We start from the raw sequence: 15896 nt of genomic DNA, 5'->3' as shown, positions 1-15896 counted from the left end.
GGCAGGGCAGACCTTTCCAGGTTCTCCACGGCCAGGCAGCCTGTGTTGGGAGACTTGTGTATATTTGCTGTAAGCCTACTTACAGTTTGTGTTACAGTTCTTATGATTTTAGGATAGTCATAAATCCGTATGCTTAGCATTGTTCTGTGGATCTTGCATTGGAGAGGGACTGTAGCCAACTTAAAAAACTTAGCAGTCCATGCTGCAAGATGGACATTCACTGTTCAATATTCTGCTTTATTGCTAAGAAGGGAAAGCACTCAGAAATTATTGGTAATGCTTAAAACTGTGAGGTTTAAAGCAAACAAAACAAACCTACACATACTGGGACACAAACTAGTTCAAATTTCTATATTTGGGTTCCTTTTTTACTCTTTTTTTATTTTTCTCTCCCAAGTAACAGACCCTTAAAAAAGCACTGTATTCCCCTGAAATACATAGATGGGAGCTTCAAGTGCTTTGGTCTGGGAGCATATTTGAATGAATGTGGAGAAATGCTGTGAGCTCAACCTTTGCTGGATACAAGCTGAGCTTTCCTAGTGCTGGTGTGTGGGAGCACAGCACGGCTGTGTTGGTGGGAGCAGCAGAAGGAGGATCAGGACACACTGCAGGGCAGGCCAGCACTGCTTAAGGCTATGTAGTGATAGTGGTGAAGCTGGTAGGCAGTCTGGTTCCAGCAGAAAAGTGAGCTGCTGTGGGACGCTCCTGTCTGGCAGTGGGCATGGGTCTGTGGGGGCTGCTGCTAAAATGGTTTAGTGGTGGGAGGACAGAGGTTAAGAGGGAATATGTGCAGTTTACAGGAGAGACTTGAACCTAAAGAAATTAATGCTTTTTATTTAGACAGCATATATTCAAGCCAAAAATTCTCACTTGCAGCTTCTTAAAATAGTGGGTACTTTCCCAGTAAACTTGAGTAGCTGCAGTTAGACATCAAAATTACACTGTCTGGCAGAACTTAAAGATAGTGATCATTTACAAAAAAGGCAGAAAGCTGTAAATTCAGCCTTGATCTCTTTAGAAAACAGCAAATGGATTTGTATGGTTTTGCCTTTTCCTTTAATTGTAAAGCACCTGGGATGTGATTTATAAATCTTTTTTTGTATATATGGCATGTATTTTTGTTTATATACTCTTTTCCCTCCTTCCCATATAGGTTGATGAGGTAATGCTGACCCTGAAGCAAGCCTTCAGCACTGCTGCAGCCCTGCAAAATGCCAAGACACAGATCAAACTGTGTGAGGCCTGCCCTATGCATTCATTGCACAAACTTTGTGAAAGAATTGAAGGTAGCAGCTGAGTTTATCTTTTAATTGTGGTTTGCTGAGTTTTCTAGAGGAATAACTTAGCCAATATAAGAGTAGAGGGAAAAGTATCACAGTATGCAATTCTTGCTGTCAGTTTGCATTCTCTGTATGTAGATGGAGAGTTAGCAGTAATGATACTGCAACAGAATATTCTGCTATAAATACATACTCATTCATCATCGTACCTTTCTTAAGCAGAGCAGAAAAACCCACCAGTTGACCTTCCATTTGTTTGAGGTTTTTTTTGTTTGTTTTTTTGTTTTTTTGTTGGAGGTTTTTTTTGTTTGGGTTTTTTGTTTGTTTTGTTTGTTTGTTTGGAGTTTTTTTGTTGCATGCTTTCAAAATGATTCATAAAAAGATATTCATGATCAAAAAGGATCTTTCTTTCCTGTGTGTTCCTTCTTTCCTGTATGTGGTTATTTTTTTCCTTCTTTGTATTTATTCCCTCACACACTGCAAGATCTACTTATATTATAGGAAAATAATTTATTAAGTTAGGAGATTAATACCTAATCAAGAAAATTAAGACAAGACCCTGCGTTCAAATATGAATAGACAAACTTTTGTAGTGTCTCTGGAAGTGATGTATGCCAGAACATATGCAAAAAGTCTTACAAGATAGAATTTTTTAAAAAAAGTTAGGATCCTGTTTTTATAGTCACTCTGCTATGTGTCCTTGCAAAGCATTGTATGCAAAAACAAAAAGCAAGCATGTTACAAAAAGCAAATAGTCTTGTATTTTCTGGTGTGGTTATGGTGGTGCTTGATATTTACAGTTCTCCCATTCATTGAAAGTCACTGCTGCCACTTGCTTCCCTCTGGCGGATGAAAAGCCAAGTGTAAAATCTTAGTGGGGTGAAATTTTGCTAGGCTGTGACTTACAGTTTCCGTGTTTAACAAAAGGTACTCAGAAGTGGTAAGGCTAAGCTGGGAGAGTTTTCTGTGAATGATAAACTATAGAGGCTGCTGTATAAGGCAGTCTAAGTTTGAAAAGCACCCAGTATCAAAATAAAATCTCTTTTGGGGGAGCAACTAGAGTACTGTAGTGGTAGCTTCATAAACTTTCTATTTAGTGACTGAAGAACTTTTTTTTAATCCATCTACTTTGAGTTTAGAAGTTTAGCAAAATCAAACCTAAAGCTGCATGATTTTGAAAAATATATTTTATTTGTTCTGACTGCAATTTTCTGTGAATGATATCTGCCTTAGATGGAAAAAAATCTTCATCTGGTTCAAGGGGTTTGTTTTCAATCACATTTTTTTAATTTCCTAGAATTACCTCTGTGACAAAATGTGCACTTGTTGAGTACCAGAAATTCTTTCCTTTATTCTTAATTTTTTTCCTAATTCATAATTTTTCAGTTAAAAGCATCTGAAAAATTCCAAGTATTTTATCTATTGTTTATCTCTCCTGTTATTACCTTGATCTGTTCCTTTCCTCCTCTTCTCCCATACCATTGTCAGGCTTCCAGCTGTCAGTGATCTCTTGGCATTAGGACAGAAATCATTGGTGGGGTAGAGAGCACAACATTTCACACAGGAGCCAGGCACGTAGCTGCTGCTGGTTATATTTTTGCTGCTAAAGAAAGGAGACAAAGCCATTGTGAGGTTTAGCAAAACCTCACTTATTTTGTATCATGTATATGTTGGATATACAACTGTCATACATTTAACTTGTATAAACTCAAGGGCAGGTTTATATCTTCTACTGTCATGTTGCTCAAAAAGTGTTTTGAGAGTTCATTTTAGAATCTTTGATGGTCCATTCTTCTCCTAGGACTCTATCCACCAAGAGCCAAACTTGTAATTCAGAGACATCTGTCATCGCTAACTGACAATGAGCAAGCAGACATTTTTGAACGTGTTCAGGTAGTATCTTAGAAACTATTCTTCCTAATTTGAAAAAGACCACAATAAAATGGACTAGATATTTTTGATTTTGATTTGTTTGGTTTGTTGTGCAGTTGATCTAGAATTTATTATTTTTCCGCCAAAAATCATACTGAAATTACATGCTCCCATTTAAACTCATGTGTGATACACCACTGTTTGAAAAGTTTTGTTTGCCAAATTTGCTGAGATACTCTGTGTTCTTATATAGACTTTATTTTTTGTTCTGAGCTTAGTTTTTCACCTGTAAACAAGTTTCCCTGCTTGAAAGTGATGTGGGAGTAGGCTGAGAGCAGGAGGGACATGCAGGTATCAGGAACATGTCCGGCATTTTCAGAATTTGTCTTTTTTGACTTATTTTGGCACAACATTCTGGTGTAAGCTGATGTACTCTAGTGGATGAAGTATACAATGATTTAGGCTTCCAAAGGCTGTGCTCCTCTCTGGGTTCCTGAAGAATAGAGTGGCTTGGTTTCCTTATGCCACTTAGAGAGCTGTATAGTAACAGGCTTAGAAAACAAAATGTAAGGGCCTAAGGCTCCCTTCTCTCTACAGCCTGCAACATTTCAGTTTTTGCTCTATCTTGCCCAGGAGTGTGAAGGCACACCGACAGAATTGCAATTCGACATAATAATAGTGCACTCTGGTGTTTGGTGTATCAGTGTATTAATTTCAAGGGATACCTACATAGGAAGGAAAAATAAGCAAATCATGACTTGAAAGACAAACTCCTTTCTTTGCTGTTACTGACAGAAAATGAAGCCTGAAAGTGACCAGGAAGAAAATGAACTTGTGATCTTACATCTCCGTCAGCTCTGTGAGACCAAGCAGAAAACGCACATCCACATTGGTGAAGCACCGTCGGTAAAGCTTGGTTTTGTTTTATTCCTCTCCCCCTTCCCAGCCTATTAAAATGCTCTCTTAATTACTTGTAGGACCACTGCTAGATTTCTTCAGCAGTACCTGAAGCTGGGTACTGTAATTAAGAAAGGACTGTACAGGAAGAAAAAAATCTGGTTTAATTTATAGTGGCTTTCCTGGGTTTTATAGTTGAGGGGACACGACAGGAAGAAAGACACCCAATTAATTGTATGTCTGAATTTCCTTATGGTGGGAGGATAACTCTTCGTTTTCTTTCCCCTTTGATCTGCACTTCCAAGCAATAATATCTAGGAAGAGTAGGAATGAAGAGGGCACTGGTTTTAGTTTAAACTATGAACTTATCTTGCAAAGGAAATGGGCAACAGTATTGTTAAATTGATATGCTTTTACAATATAGTCTTTCAGATGGAATGTGCCTTTAACTGTGGGTTTGTTTGTTTGTTTGTTTGGGAGACTGTTTTGTTTTTTTGTTCGGGGTTTTTCTTTTTGGAAGGAAGGTAGTGTGTTTGTGGTGTTTTTTTTAATAAGGCCAAGGGTATTTTGTTTCTTATGTAACCTGGTTCAGCTCTAGTCTTTGGAAATAGTCTTCACAATTAAAAAAAATAATTGCCAAAGCTGAATGGTGTCCTTGCTCATTTCAACAGGTCATTTCTAACAGTGCAATTCCAGAAAGCACCACCAGTGGTGGCCGGTTTAAACTTGACATTCTGAAAAACAAGGCAAAGAAATCCTTCACTAGTTCTCTGGAAAATATCTTCTCAAGGGTAAGTTTAACAACTCATTATCATCAGCTGTTCCAGATGTCCTTGACAGTAAAGACCTATCAGATTTTTCTTTGTTTTGTCCTCAATATGATAAATGCTTAATGAAGCAATATCCCTGTTGTGAAATCTGAGAGTTATAGCTGGGTTTATTGTGACTTGACTGTACTAGAAAGTTTGCTGTGAGGCCACACATATTGAGGGGGAAAAGGACAAATTTCTGAATAATGAACGTTCGTTGTAGGTGGCAAGTGAGCTAGCTGAGTATTGTTGCATGTGTTGCTTCAGAATAGGATTCAGTCAGGGTGGTTGCATGATCCCATAAAGAGACATGTTATTGGTTTTGCAAAGTGTGAATAAATGTGAGTGCATTTGGGAAATCTCTCTATTCTGAGAAATAATACCTTCCAGCTCATAGCTAAAATTGCTCATGTTAGGCACTAAGAATCTTTAGAAGCTAGTGACAAAGTTCCTTTTGCAGGGAAAAAAAAAAGCAATAGTCTTAAAACGTGAGTTGGTATTAATTTTAATGTTCCTAGCCAGATATGACATGAATTTACAGATAATCACTGAGACTCTCTTACATGAAGTAGTCTTTTGGTAAAGACTAAGAGAATGGCAAATTTTGCTTAGTGTCCTCTGCTCAGAAGGGTGAGTCAGAGAATAGGCATATAGAGAAGTACCTGAAGAAGGCTGTTTGCCTGTGTGTCATTACAGAGGAAATGTGATGAGCTGAGTACACGGTAATTTGGACTACTGACATTAAGTTCCTTCTACTATTAACTTCAAAATCACTAAATTACACTTGTCCTGCAGTTTACATGGACATGTCATAAAGTAACCTACAGATGTAGGATGCCATGGTTGTTCCCTGTGAAGGAAACAGAATACTCTTAGCCAGAGAGAATCATTAGAACTTACAGGTAGGTGTCAATGTGATCTAGGACTGAAACTAGCATTAAACTCCCCTGATCAAATTTGACCTCTCTTGAGTAGCAGATTTTACAAACTAGGAACTTGGTCTGAATATGGAGAGAGAGAAAGAGAGTAAAGGGTGATGTACGTAAAAGAGAGCAAAAGGGTGATGGCAGTCAGAAAATTTGGGTAATTCCAACAGTTTGGAATATCATCAAATGGTGACAGCTACAGTTGTGCCTTTGATGCGTCTGGTTTCTTTTCCACATCTAAGGAACATGTGACTGGCAAGTGATCTAACTCTAGTGGTGGATCACTAACCCTGTGGTTACTGTGAAAGAAGTCATCACTGAAATAAAGCTTTTACAGCCATGCTGGCACTCCAGTCATGTCAAGGAAAAGTCATGTGGATGAAATACACTGCTTAAATTGAAAAAACTCTGAAGGCAAATTTCTTATAAATAGATCTTAGGGGATTTTTGGTATAGTATGTTTCTTCTCACCGGGGCTCTGAGACATGCTGCATGTTATAAGGCTCTACCACAGCCCATGATTGAATTCAAGAGAAAGGGACACCTGAATGTGAATTAGAGCCATTTCAAGTTTGCTGTTTATGAAGTGGAATTGTGATTGTGGGAAAGGTCATCTCATCTTTACCTTGACAGTACAACAGATCAGGAACAGCAGTATGTTGCAGTGAGTCATGATACATATAGGGGTTCATCCTTGCAGATCCACCTAAAGGGTACACAATACAAGACCAAGAAAAATTACTTGGAGTGCAGCTCAACCACTAACTATTTGTTTAAAGCAGGTACATACAAGTGTCTCTGTACAGGTGTGCTGTGTGTTGTGTGCATGCATGTGATACACAATGACTGTTTCAGTAGTTCTTATTCTTCCTCAGGCTATTACAACAAGTCTCACAGATCATGGTTAATTCTTAAAGGTATTTAACCACGAAATACTTACTGGTGTAGTGGGTTTTCCTCTCCTGAAGCCAGGTGCAGATGGTATTGATGCAACAGATCTAGTTGTGCATAAGTTGCAATCTTTGTTTAAAAGTACATTTAGTAACAGAGAGACCAAAAAAGAAATTAATTTTTTTAAGTGGCATTCAGTGGCATTTTTAAAGTGGCATTCTTTTAAAGTGGCATTCAGCATATTTTTATAGATAAAAATTTTAAAATAAAAGTTAGAAGTCAGTGCAAGTTGGGGAGAGTCTTAGTTAGAAAGAAAGATGTAGTAACTAGTATCTAGGAACCCTTTAAGTGGTTGGCTTCTTAGCCGGGTAAATAGCATCGAGTGACATTTTAAGCCACTCACTACTTGCCTTGGGAAACATGTTGGTTTCTGTGCCCTGGCTTTACACAGTCCCAGAGGAATGTCACTCCTTCACTTGTTTGTTTTGCTGGACTGATCTTGTTTTTGTGAGGCTTGAACCAAAAACAGGCTTCCTAATGAGGTACCTCAGAGAAATAAATATAACCTTTCTTTGACCTCTTGACTAGATTTCATCCACTCCATGCTGCACTGACCTCTTCTGTTGTTGTTTCTTAACCAAAAAATCCTTCTTACAGTGCCAAAAGTGTGCATTTTCAAAGGTAGTGAGAAACTTCCAACTTATACTTTACTCTTGGTTTTTTTGGAGATTCAGTGAAGAGATGCTTCAGGCAGAGTATTTACTGGTAATGCAGTTAAGTGGGATAATGCACTTAAAGGGCATTCTAAGTCTTGAAAATAACTCCTACCAGGAAAAAGTAGGCTAAATAAATACTGGTGATGTTCACAAAACTTCCCCTGGAGTTGCAAGCATACCAAAAGGAGCCCTGTCTATAGTTTTCCTAATACCTAGGCTATTTTTCTCCTGATAAAGTATTGAAAGCAACTTGCTTCAGCAGTCAGAAGTGTCCAACAGCAAACCTAATTAGGGAATTAACATTAGGAGTGAAAGCTGGTCAAAAGTGTTGTGGATCTATTTCCTTTTCTTGTGAAACTAAAGGACTGTTAAAAATTCAGCAAAGATCCTCTAGCATTTCTCGCAAATTTCTGACAAATTTGCATCAGGTTAATCTGCATTATACATGAAAAGTCTTGTCTGATGCTATTTGCCTGGATTTGCTGCCAAGCGAGCATTTCTCCCCAGTTTTAGTACTTTTGCTCCTTTTGCCTGGGTGGACTTAATTTGTCTGAAATGTTTAGATATTGATAAACTATATCTCATGAGACCATGGTGTGTCAGATGCATCCATCAGGAGCAGTGCATGCACAGTACTGAAGTCTGGAGTTTTTGAACTCAGCTGTTTAAGCCGACTTAGTGATTTTGTGTCAGAAGTGTCAGGAAACACTCACTTGCCTCAAACAATGGAGTGCAGGGTTAAAACTCCTGGGAGCAAAGCGGGAGAAGATGCAATTTGGCCAGCTAATGATGTCACTTTTTTGTAAAGTCCAGTGCTTGACCCATGGTCTTTGGTCTAAAGGCAGACATGTCACATGGCCCGAACTGTCCTGTGTTCACCTGTGCAGGTGCTGCCATCTCTGCCTAACCTTCAGAAAAAGAGGAAGAAGACCAGGTTAAATTTCTTGCCTTTTTTCTCGCAGGGAGCCAACAGAATGCGAGGCCGCCTGGGAAGTGTGGACAGCTTTGAGCGCTGCAGCAGCCTGGCTTCTGACAGAGTACGTAAGGAGCTTAGCGCCAACCGGCGCTCTCGCACACCGCTGTCACTGCAGCGTGATACGGCACCCTGCTTTAATTTGAAGGAAGTAGAACAAAGCACATCAGCTCACAAAACTCAAAGATGTTTCCACTGGGAGGCAGAGGGTGTAAGAAAGCTGGGGTTTATGTATACTCGAAGCTTTAATCTGATTGCCAGCCCTTTTTTCCTACACTTCCCTTGCTTTTACAAAAAGCAAGGAATTTCTGGTTTCTGCCTTGTTTTACTGAAGTAATTAAGTAAGGTCATGTCTCAACAAAAGGAAGTGCTCTGAAGGTGAAGAATTCTTTCTGTAAGTAATAGTTGCTTTAGGGAAGTAAGAATTTTTGACCTAAGCCCAGCTGTTGGGGATGCTGTATGGTAGCAAGAGGGCGGAACTCTGTTCACTTTCTTTTTATTTCCTGTTTTTAAAGTTTTACCTCGCATGAGGGTTGGTTGCTGGTTTTCCCAGGAGGTGAAGATTCTGTTATGGTTTTCCTGCTACAGTTACACATAAACTGGCTGTGTAATAACAGTCTCTCTTCCAGGATGTCGCTGTGACGGTACAGGAAGTATGCTCGCGATATGTCGAGGAAACTAGCTAAAAGCAGTTTCCCTAGCCTTTTCCATTCCTGTGTTTTCCTGAAAGAGAGAGATGTCTGATAGCTAGAATGCCAGTCCCTGTGAGAGGATGCCTGGAGCAATCAGCATGTTGTTTGTGTTGCATACACAGTTGTATTCCTCCCCGCGCTTTCACTTTTTGGAAGTAGGACGCTGCTGGTTTGGAGTGAACTCTCAGAGGATGTCTGGTTTGGGTGATAATTAGCATACAATAGGCCATGACCCAGAAGGGGGAGAGGCTTTGGTGCCCTGGTGCTGGCTGCCTGTGGGTTAAGTGAGAGCTCTCATAGGGCACAGAGCCTCAGGCCTTACTCCGCCAGCACTTCCTTTCAGGACACTTCTCCGGGCGATTCCCCGCCAGCGACTCCTCCAGCGTCCCCCGTGTCCTCGGCCTGGCAGACCTTTCCCGAGGAAGGCTCGGACTCCCCTCAGTTCAGGAGGCGCGCGCACACCTTCAGCCACCCGCCCAGCAGTGCCAGACGCAGGATCACCTTCCAGAACGGGAGGTCCCAGAGCGCCCGCTCCCCGCTGCTGCGGCAGAACGGCGTGGAGGCGGCCAGGTGAGTCAGGGCACGCCGTGCCACCCGCCCGCGGTCCCCTGCCCTCCTCGGGGAGGCTGCAGCAGCCCTGCTTCTCACAAAGTGCCTAAGGAGCTTAGTTCAGGTGGGTTTCTGCACTTCTCCAGGGTTGGTTCGTTTGTTTATTTCTTTATTTTCAGCCTGTCTTCTCTGCCTCTGAGTAGTTCGGCACTTTGCAGTAACTTAATAGTCCCCGAATTAGTGGTTCAGGGGAGGCATCATTCCATCAAATTGATGATTCGGCCAGATGCCCACACCAATCTGTTTATTTATTTATTTGTGACCTCTGAGCTGAGCCTTTTTGGCAGTCTTGTTAGTCACTCCTTTTGGAAAAGAGGCTCTCAGTGCTTTAAGAGGCAGAGATGGCAGCCTGAAACTTTTATGGCAGGATGAAAAAGGCACTAACAGCTTCAAATGTCTGTAGCCATGTTAGTCAAATCTCACAGAAAGTATGTCCAGCATTAAAACTGATGAGGAGTCTTGCAAAAGGACATAAGGATTAAACACATCCACTGAACTCTGAGGCATGTGATTTCCCTATTTGCCTTTCTCCAGAGCTTCCTTCTGTAGCTTCTCTCTGTAACTTCTTTCTGCTTCCTTTTTGGAGACTCTCCAGCTATTAACATATGGAACACTGTTCCTTCAGGAGTTTCTTCACTCAGCAGAAGATGTCCCCACAGTTCATTGTGGGCCTCTTTGGTTGTGCCTTCTTTTACTCTTCTATGCTGGCTACCTGCAGTAAGTGACTACACAAACTTCAAACCCTTTACAAAACTCAGGTCCAGATGAGCTGAATTTTTTGCTGTTGGAGGATCACATTCTCCAACCTATTGTCTGTTTCAGTGCCTGGCTGTAATTCTGTTGTTTGTGAGCTCTTTTTAAAAATGGCTTTAAATAGTAATTTGTCACCTATTTGATGTCTACATTAAAATATCAGTGTGAATGCTGCACCAGCTAGTAGAGAAGGGCAACAAATTTTATTCTGTTTTAAGAGAATGGAAGGGAGTGAAGGGTATGAAAGCAGTCTTTGTTACACTGTGTTTCTAGAGAGATAAATAATGTGTTTTTACTGAGATAAACTTTTTCTTCCCCACTGATCATGTTGTATGCAAACAGGAAACCCTGACAGTTGAAAGTGAAGGACTTGCTGACTGTATTACTTTGTAATAACTTGTAAGAAGTCACTGATTAAGGGGCATCAGCAGATTTTTAGTCAAAACAGTTTGTAGCAGTGTGGTTTCTAGGCTGGGATTTTTCATTCTTTCCTTTTGAGAATTAGTCATAAATATTAAGCAAAAGAAACTGAATTAATTTTTATGTCCCCTCCAATACTTGTCACTACTACTAAGTTATGTTTAACTGTGGAGTAGGACCGCCTTCCTTAATTTAATTACTTCCCAAAAATTTATCCAGAAGGACTTCATTTTCATAATCTCTACTTCCTAATGTGTTGTTTACAAACACATTAGGAAGTAGAGATTATGTAAATGCAGTGAAAGAAAACTGAAGGGAAAGACACAATGTGGGTTTTATTATTGGAAGAAGGTTTCTACAGATATTTTCTGAATGTTTAAGAGATTCTTCTTTTTTTGAATATGCTTTGGCAAAAAATAACGCTAAAGAAATAAGGTGGTCTCCCTGTTCTGCCATGTCATTAAAAAGTTTTTCAATAGAAATCAGCTCTTACAGCAGAATCAATATCCCCAAGGAACCTGCCAGGGAATGCACATGGTACATTTTATCTTCTGGGAAACAAAGTTAAAGTAAGCCCAGATGAGGTATTTGGCCAGTGTCTCTAATCTGGTGGTTTGTTGTTGTATCTGAATCCGTGCTGACCCATCTGCTGTGTTCTCTTGTTGCCTGCGCAGTCCTGTGGTCGGGGTTCGGCGCGCTCTCAGTGAGAGTGAATCTGCGTCGCCTGGTCTCCCCTCCTCTCTCTCTGCCCCTTCTTTCCTGAAAACCTTTTACCAGGGCTCAGGAAGGTTGCTCCAGCACTCAGAAAGTGACCTCTCCAAGAGGTGAGAGCATTGTCTCCTGCCTAGTTCTCCAGTGCCACTAGCTTAACAGCAGGATTCCCAGTGGAATGCAGCACATGGCATCTCTCCCACTCTGCCTTGTGCTCCTGCATTTCTAACAGACTTCCGTGATGCACATGGGCAAACAGGCTTTTGGATCAAAAAGCCTGTTAAAGCTAGAGGCTTCTATGCTGACATCAAGTAGCTGTCACCTATTTCTGTTGCAGTGTTGCAAATCTGCTGCATTGGTTTGTCACATGAATTGCAATGGATTTTAGGAGTGTTATGCCAATTTAATGCTTTCTCTGCTGAATGCAAACCAGCATGTGTTGCCATGATCACTGGCATGTGAAAGTAAGAAAAGAGCAATGTGAAAAGTGTACAGTACTAATGTGGGGTGCCTGTGCATGAGGAAGGGGAAACACTAAGTTTACTGGGTCGATACTAACTGTGAGATGTTTAGAGAGAGTTAACAAAACTTCCAGCTGAAGAGGATTTGGGAAGAAGCAAAGGTATGAAAAGTGGCAAAAAAAACCCCAAACCCATCTCTTACAGACTACCTCTAATTTGGGTTCCAGTCCAGCTTTTTTTCTGTGTTCCCTTTAGATGGCAGAGTTGATCCAAGCTGAACCAATGCCCAGCTCAGTTTGTGCAGGCAGTGGACAACATTAAACCCAGCTTTCTGGGTTTGGGGAATGAAAGATTGACTATTGTATGAAAACTGTATCTTAATGCCAAACTGAAATTTCTGAGATACTGCATTTCGAATTGGTTATGCAGGCAGTTCAATGTGCTGTGTTTCATTATAGTGGAGTTTTGAACTCTTGGAGTGGGGAGATCTTCAAGGGGTAATTCCCAGAAGACTACCATGTTTCTACTTAGGTTTTACAGTTTACATACTTCTGATACCATTTGATCTTTAATTTGTATGGAGACTTTTGTGAAAATGGGATCTCACTAGCTCCAAGTCTCTCTGGGAGCAAGTGGGCTTGAACTGTCATGGTGAGGAAATGGCAATAGCAAAAGTGCACTGTTAGCATCTGGTTGGGTCTGTGAAGGGAATGCAGCAGATATGGTCAGGAAGAAGTACTGAGTGAATAATGCTGATGTGGTAAGGGTCACTGAGGTAATCCATCACTTCAGCTGGCTAATGGAGAATGAAATATATTGTCCAACAACATATGGACAGGGCCCAAAACTTGCAAATGTGTGTTATGCCACCAGGTTTAGGAATGAGAGGAAGTTCTGATTTTTTACAGTGTGTCTTTTCTTGTGGGCTTCTTCTTTGGTTCGTTGGGTTTTTTTCCTTTGGTTCTTTTTCTCAGAGAGGACCACCATCTCTTCCAGCAGGATCAGTGTGAGGTGTTCTTAGCATTCTCGTGTGAGTGAGTGTATGATAGGTTGGAATTTAGCACAGTGTGTCAGTGCTTTGCAATCTGCAGACTATAAACTGTTTGACTATTAGGAACCCTAATTAAAACTTCAGTGCATTTTCCAGAATAATCCTGGTTATGCATTCATGAAGTGTCCTATTTCACAGGAGAAAAATTCTGTAGAGTCTCACTTCTTTATCATATAGCTTTAAGATTGCATGTGATGCAGCAGGCAGCTTTTCTTGGTGTTCTGGCTAACTTCAATGTGCAAGAGCAGAGACAGTTTCAGTTGGAATTCGTTTTAGAAAGATTATTGAATTGTAGCAGTCAGATGGGCTTATGCAAAGAGTGTGTTATAGAATGGTGTGGGATTTTTTGTTGGTTTTTTTGGTTGTTTGTTTGCTTTCATTTGTTTTTTAGGGTTTTTTTGTTGAATCACAGAATGGTTTGGGTTGGAAGGGACCATAAAGATCATTTAGTTACAGCCCCCTCATACAGTTCCTTTCTTTAAGAAATCAACAGTATAGTGAATTTTGGCATCCACATAATATTTATAGGTACCTTCAGAATTTATGGCATTGTGAATATATTTCTCTGGAGAGAAGGCTGGGATGGAAATGGGCTCCATATAATCTTGACTTTTGACAAGTGTGTTGTGCAGCATTGAATAGGATTGCAGATAAGGATTAAAAAAATATGATCAACATAATGGTAAACAAGGCTTTTTAATATAAACACAAAAGAAACATTTTAAAAAATGGAACAATCTTCAGTGTAGGTTTGACTAGCCCACAATTACTCTGTTCAATGTGTTTCTGTGCAAGGATAATTTAAGCTGAATTTGAACAGATGCCTTTTTTAAAAGTAGCTTTGTGTCTCTTGAAAGAAGTAAAATACTTGAGAGTATTCTTTAAATAAAATTGCAGAAAGTAATTATTCAGAATAAAAATATATGACAGAAGTGAGAACCAGTAGAGGGCTGTAAGCTGATAGAAACTGGTTTTTCTTCTTCCCAGGTGGGAGGACTGCTTCATGTAGTAGTCTTACGTATAGGTTTCTGCCAGCTTAAGTGCTGGGAAATTGAATTCTATGCTTGATCTGGGGGATTTTGTACCATCTCAGCCTCCAAATTGTAAAGTAGGTTGCATTCATTCAGTTGCTACTTAGAGCAATCAAGAAGAGAAGTTGAAATGAAAACAAAATGGGAAAAATACAAGTCTTGGCATGAGCAACAACAGTATTTATTCACAAGTCATTTGGCTTTCATGGAATCAAGTGCAAAATAATTCAGGTAAGTAAGGAGTTCACCAGAAATGGGGGGCGGGTAACATTGTGGTTTATAAATACCAGTCTTCGGGAGCATTTTGAAGAACAATTGTGGGAAGAGATTTAGGTAATTAAAACCAAGCAATGAGAATATTTGTAATCTGATCAATTTTTTGAGATTTCTTCTTTCTTTCCTTTTAATTTTTTTCCCCTGAAGTAGCTGTCTCATCTTCATGCTATGCATTACCTGATAGAATAGTGACTGGGTGAAACTGAGTTGCAGTTACCTGAGATAAAACCTTACATGATCAGTACTCTGTACTCTCAAATACTTGGGGCATTGATTCAAACAGCTTAAGGGTGAAAGTAGAGACTGAAATATTTGAGGCATTATACTGAATTTACAGCTGTTCACTTTTTATTGTATACAAGCTGATAAACGTGTTTTGGTTTCTGTATTGGGTCAGAAGTGTAGGGTAAGTAGCCCTACAGAGAACCATTATTCTCCAAACTGACTTGTGAGGCATATGTCTTAAATACAGAATATTACATTGTTATCTTTTTCCAGTGATTCTTCCATTAGGTGACCTTGCAGCATGTTTCCCTTGTAGATGGGAAGATGTCCACCTAAGATGTCTGTGTAGGTGGTAGTGAAAACTCTGCTCTGCTTTTCGGTGGCAATGACTGAGCTCTATTTAAGGAGTTGTTTTTCCTGTTTTGGAGATGCATTGGCTTAGTCTCTCCACTCACATTAGTAAACCTCTTCATTTTGTGGGAACTGATAGATAATTTTTTTTCTTTACCCCCACCCTCTTTAGATAAACTTTTTTTTGCACCAGCCTTCTGAATCTTTTCATTTGGGTAGGAGACACTACCATTTTATTCTGACTTCTTCCTGCTTTTGCTCTGCAGGGTATTTTTTCACACCCTCAGATCTGATACTAAGCTATGAGTTGTCTGTCTTGAAATGAGGAAACTCTCTTTGCTCCCTTTCTACCCTCCCTTTCTAAATCTTGGTGTTTTCCTGGGTTAATATGACAAGGTGTGTTTCTAAGCATTGAAAAAGTTTTGCTCTAATCACTTACTGGACAGCTGTTTGAAAGATAAGGTGATTAATATTAGTTGCTTAAAGTGACAGGGGATTTTTGTGAAGGGAGGATTTAACAAGAGAAATACAGGTCTTCAGAGCAGTATGATTTGCATGCTTCATGAGGTAGTGTATGTGATTAGTTCATCCCAATGTAAACTCCATGACTCAAATGTTGTAAACAGGTTAGTTTCATACCCTGAAATAGCCACCTTGTTATTCTGACTGTTCTGTGAATTTTGCTACTGTAAATGGAACACTATTCCTGGACTGTCTAGAAGCACAGTAGCTGAACCTAGATTTTTGTACATAGCAGTAGAAAAGAGCTTTTCATTCTCTTGTTACGTAGCATCTGTTTAGTAAGCCCTGGAATGACTCAGTTCTTGTGTTAGAACATGTGATGATATGTAGGACTTGAAATAGTAAGAAGTAGCTCTGTTACAGTTATTTGTAGAAACATAAGTTAGAATTATATATATCCAAACTCAGTATACCATTTCCAAGAGTTGTT

The 15896-nt window shown here is 39.9% G+C and overlaps 1 protein-coding gene across 1 annotated transcript in view; it reads left to right on the top strand.

Annotated features, from left to right (window-relative positions):
• The window catches only part of TBC1D4 (TBC1 domain family member 4), a 99400-nt gene that overhangs the window by 63189 nt on the left and 20315 nt on the right, over positions 1-15896 (top strand). The window contains 7 exon segments of the mRNA XM_039714653.1: positions 1154-1286; positions 3082-3173; positions 3948-4058; positions 4721-4840; positions 8354-8428; positions 9400-9626; positions 11513-11662. Of these exon segments, the coding sequence (XP_039570587.1) occupies positions 1154-1286; positions 3082-3173; positions 3948-4058; positions 4721-4840; positions 8354-8428; positions 9400-9626; positions 11513-11662 (908 nt within the window).

The sequence above is a fragment of the Passer montanus genome, unplaced genomic scaffold, assembly GCF_014805655.1.
Source record: "Passer montanus isolate IOZ18808 unplaced genomic scaffold, ASM1480565v1 scaffold30, whole genome shotgun sequence".
Taxonomy (NCBI): Eukaryota; Metazoa; Chordata; class Aves; order Passeriformes; family Passeridae; genus Passer; species Passer montanus.
This window is presented reverse-complemented; position numbering and strand designations above follow the sequence as displayed.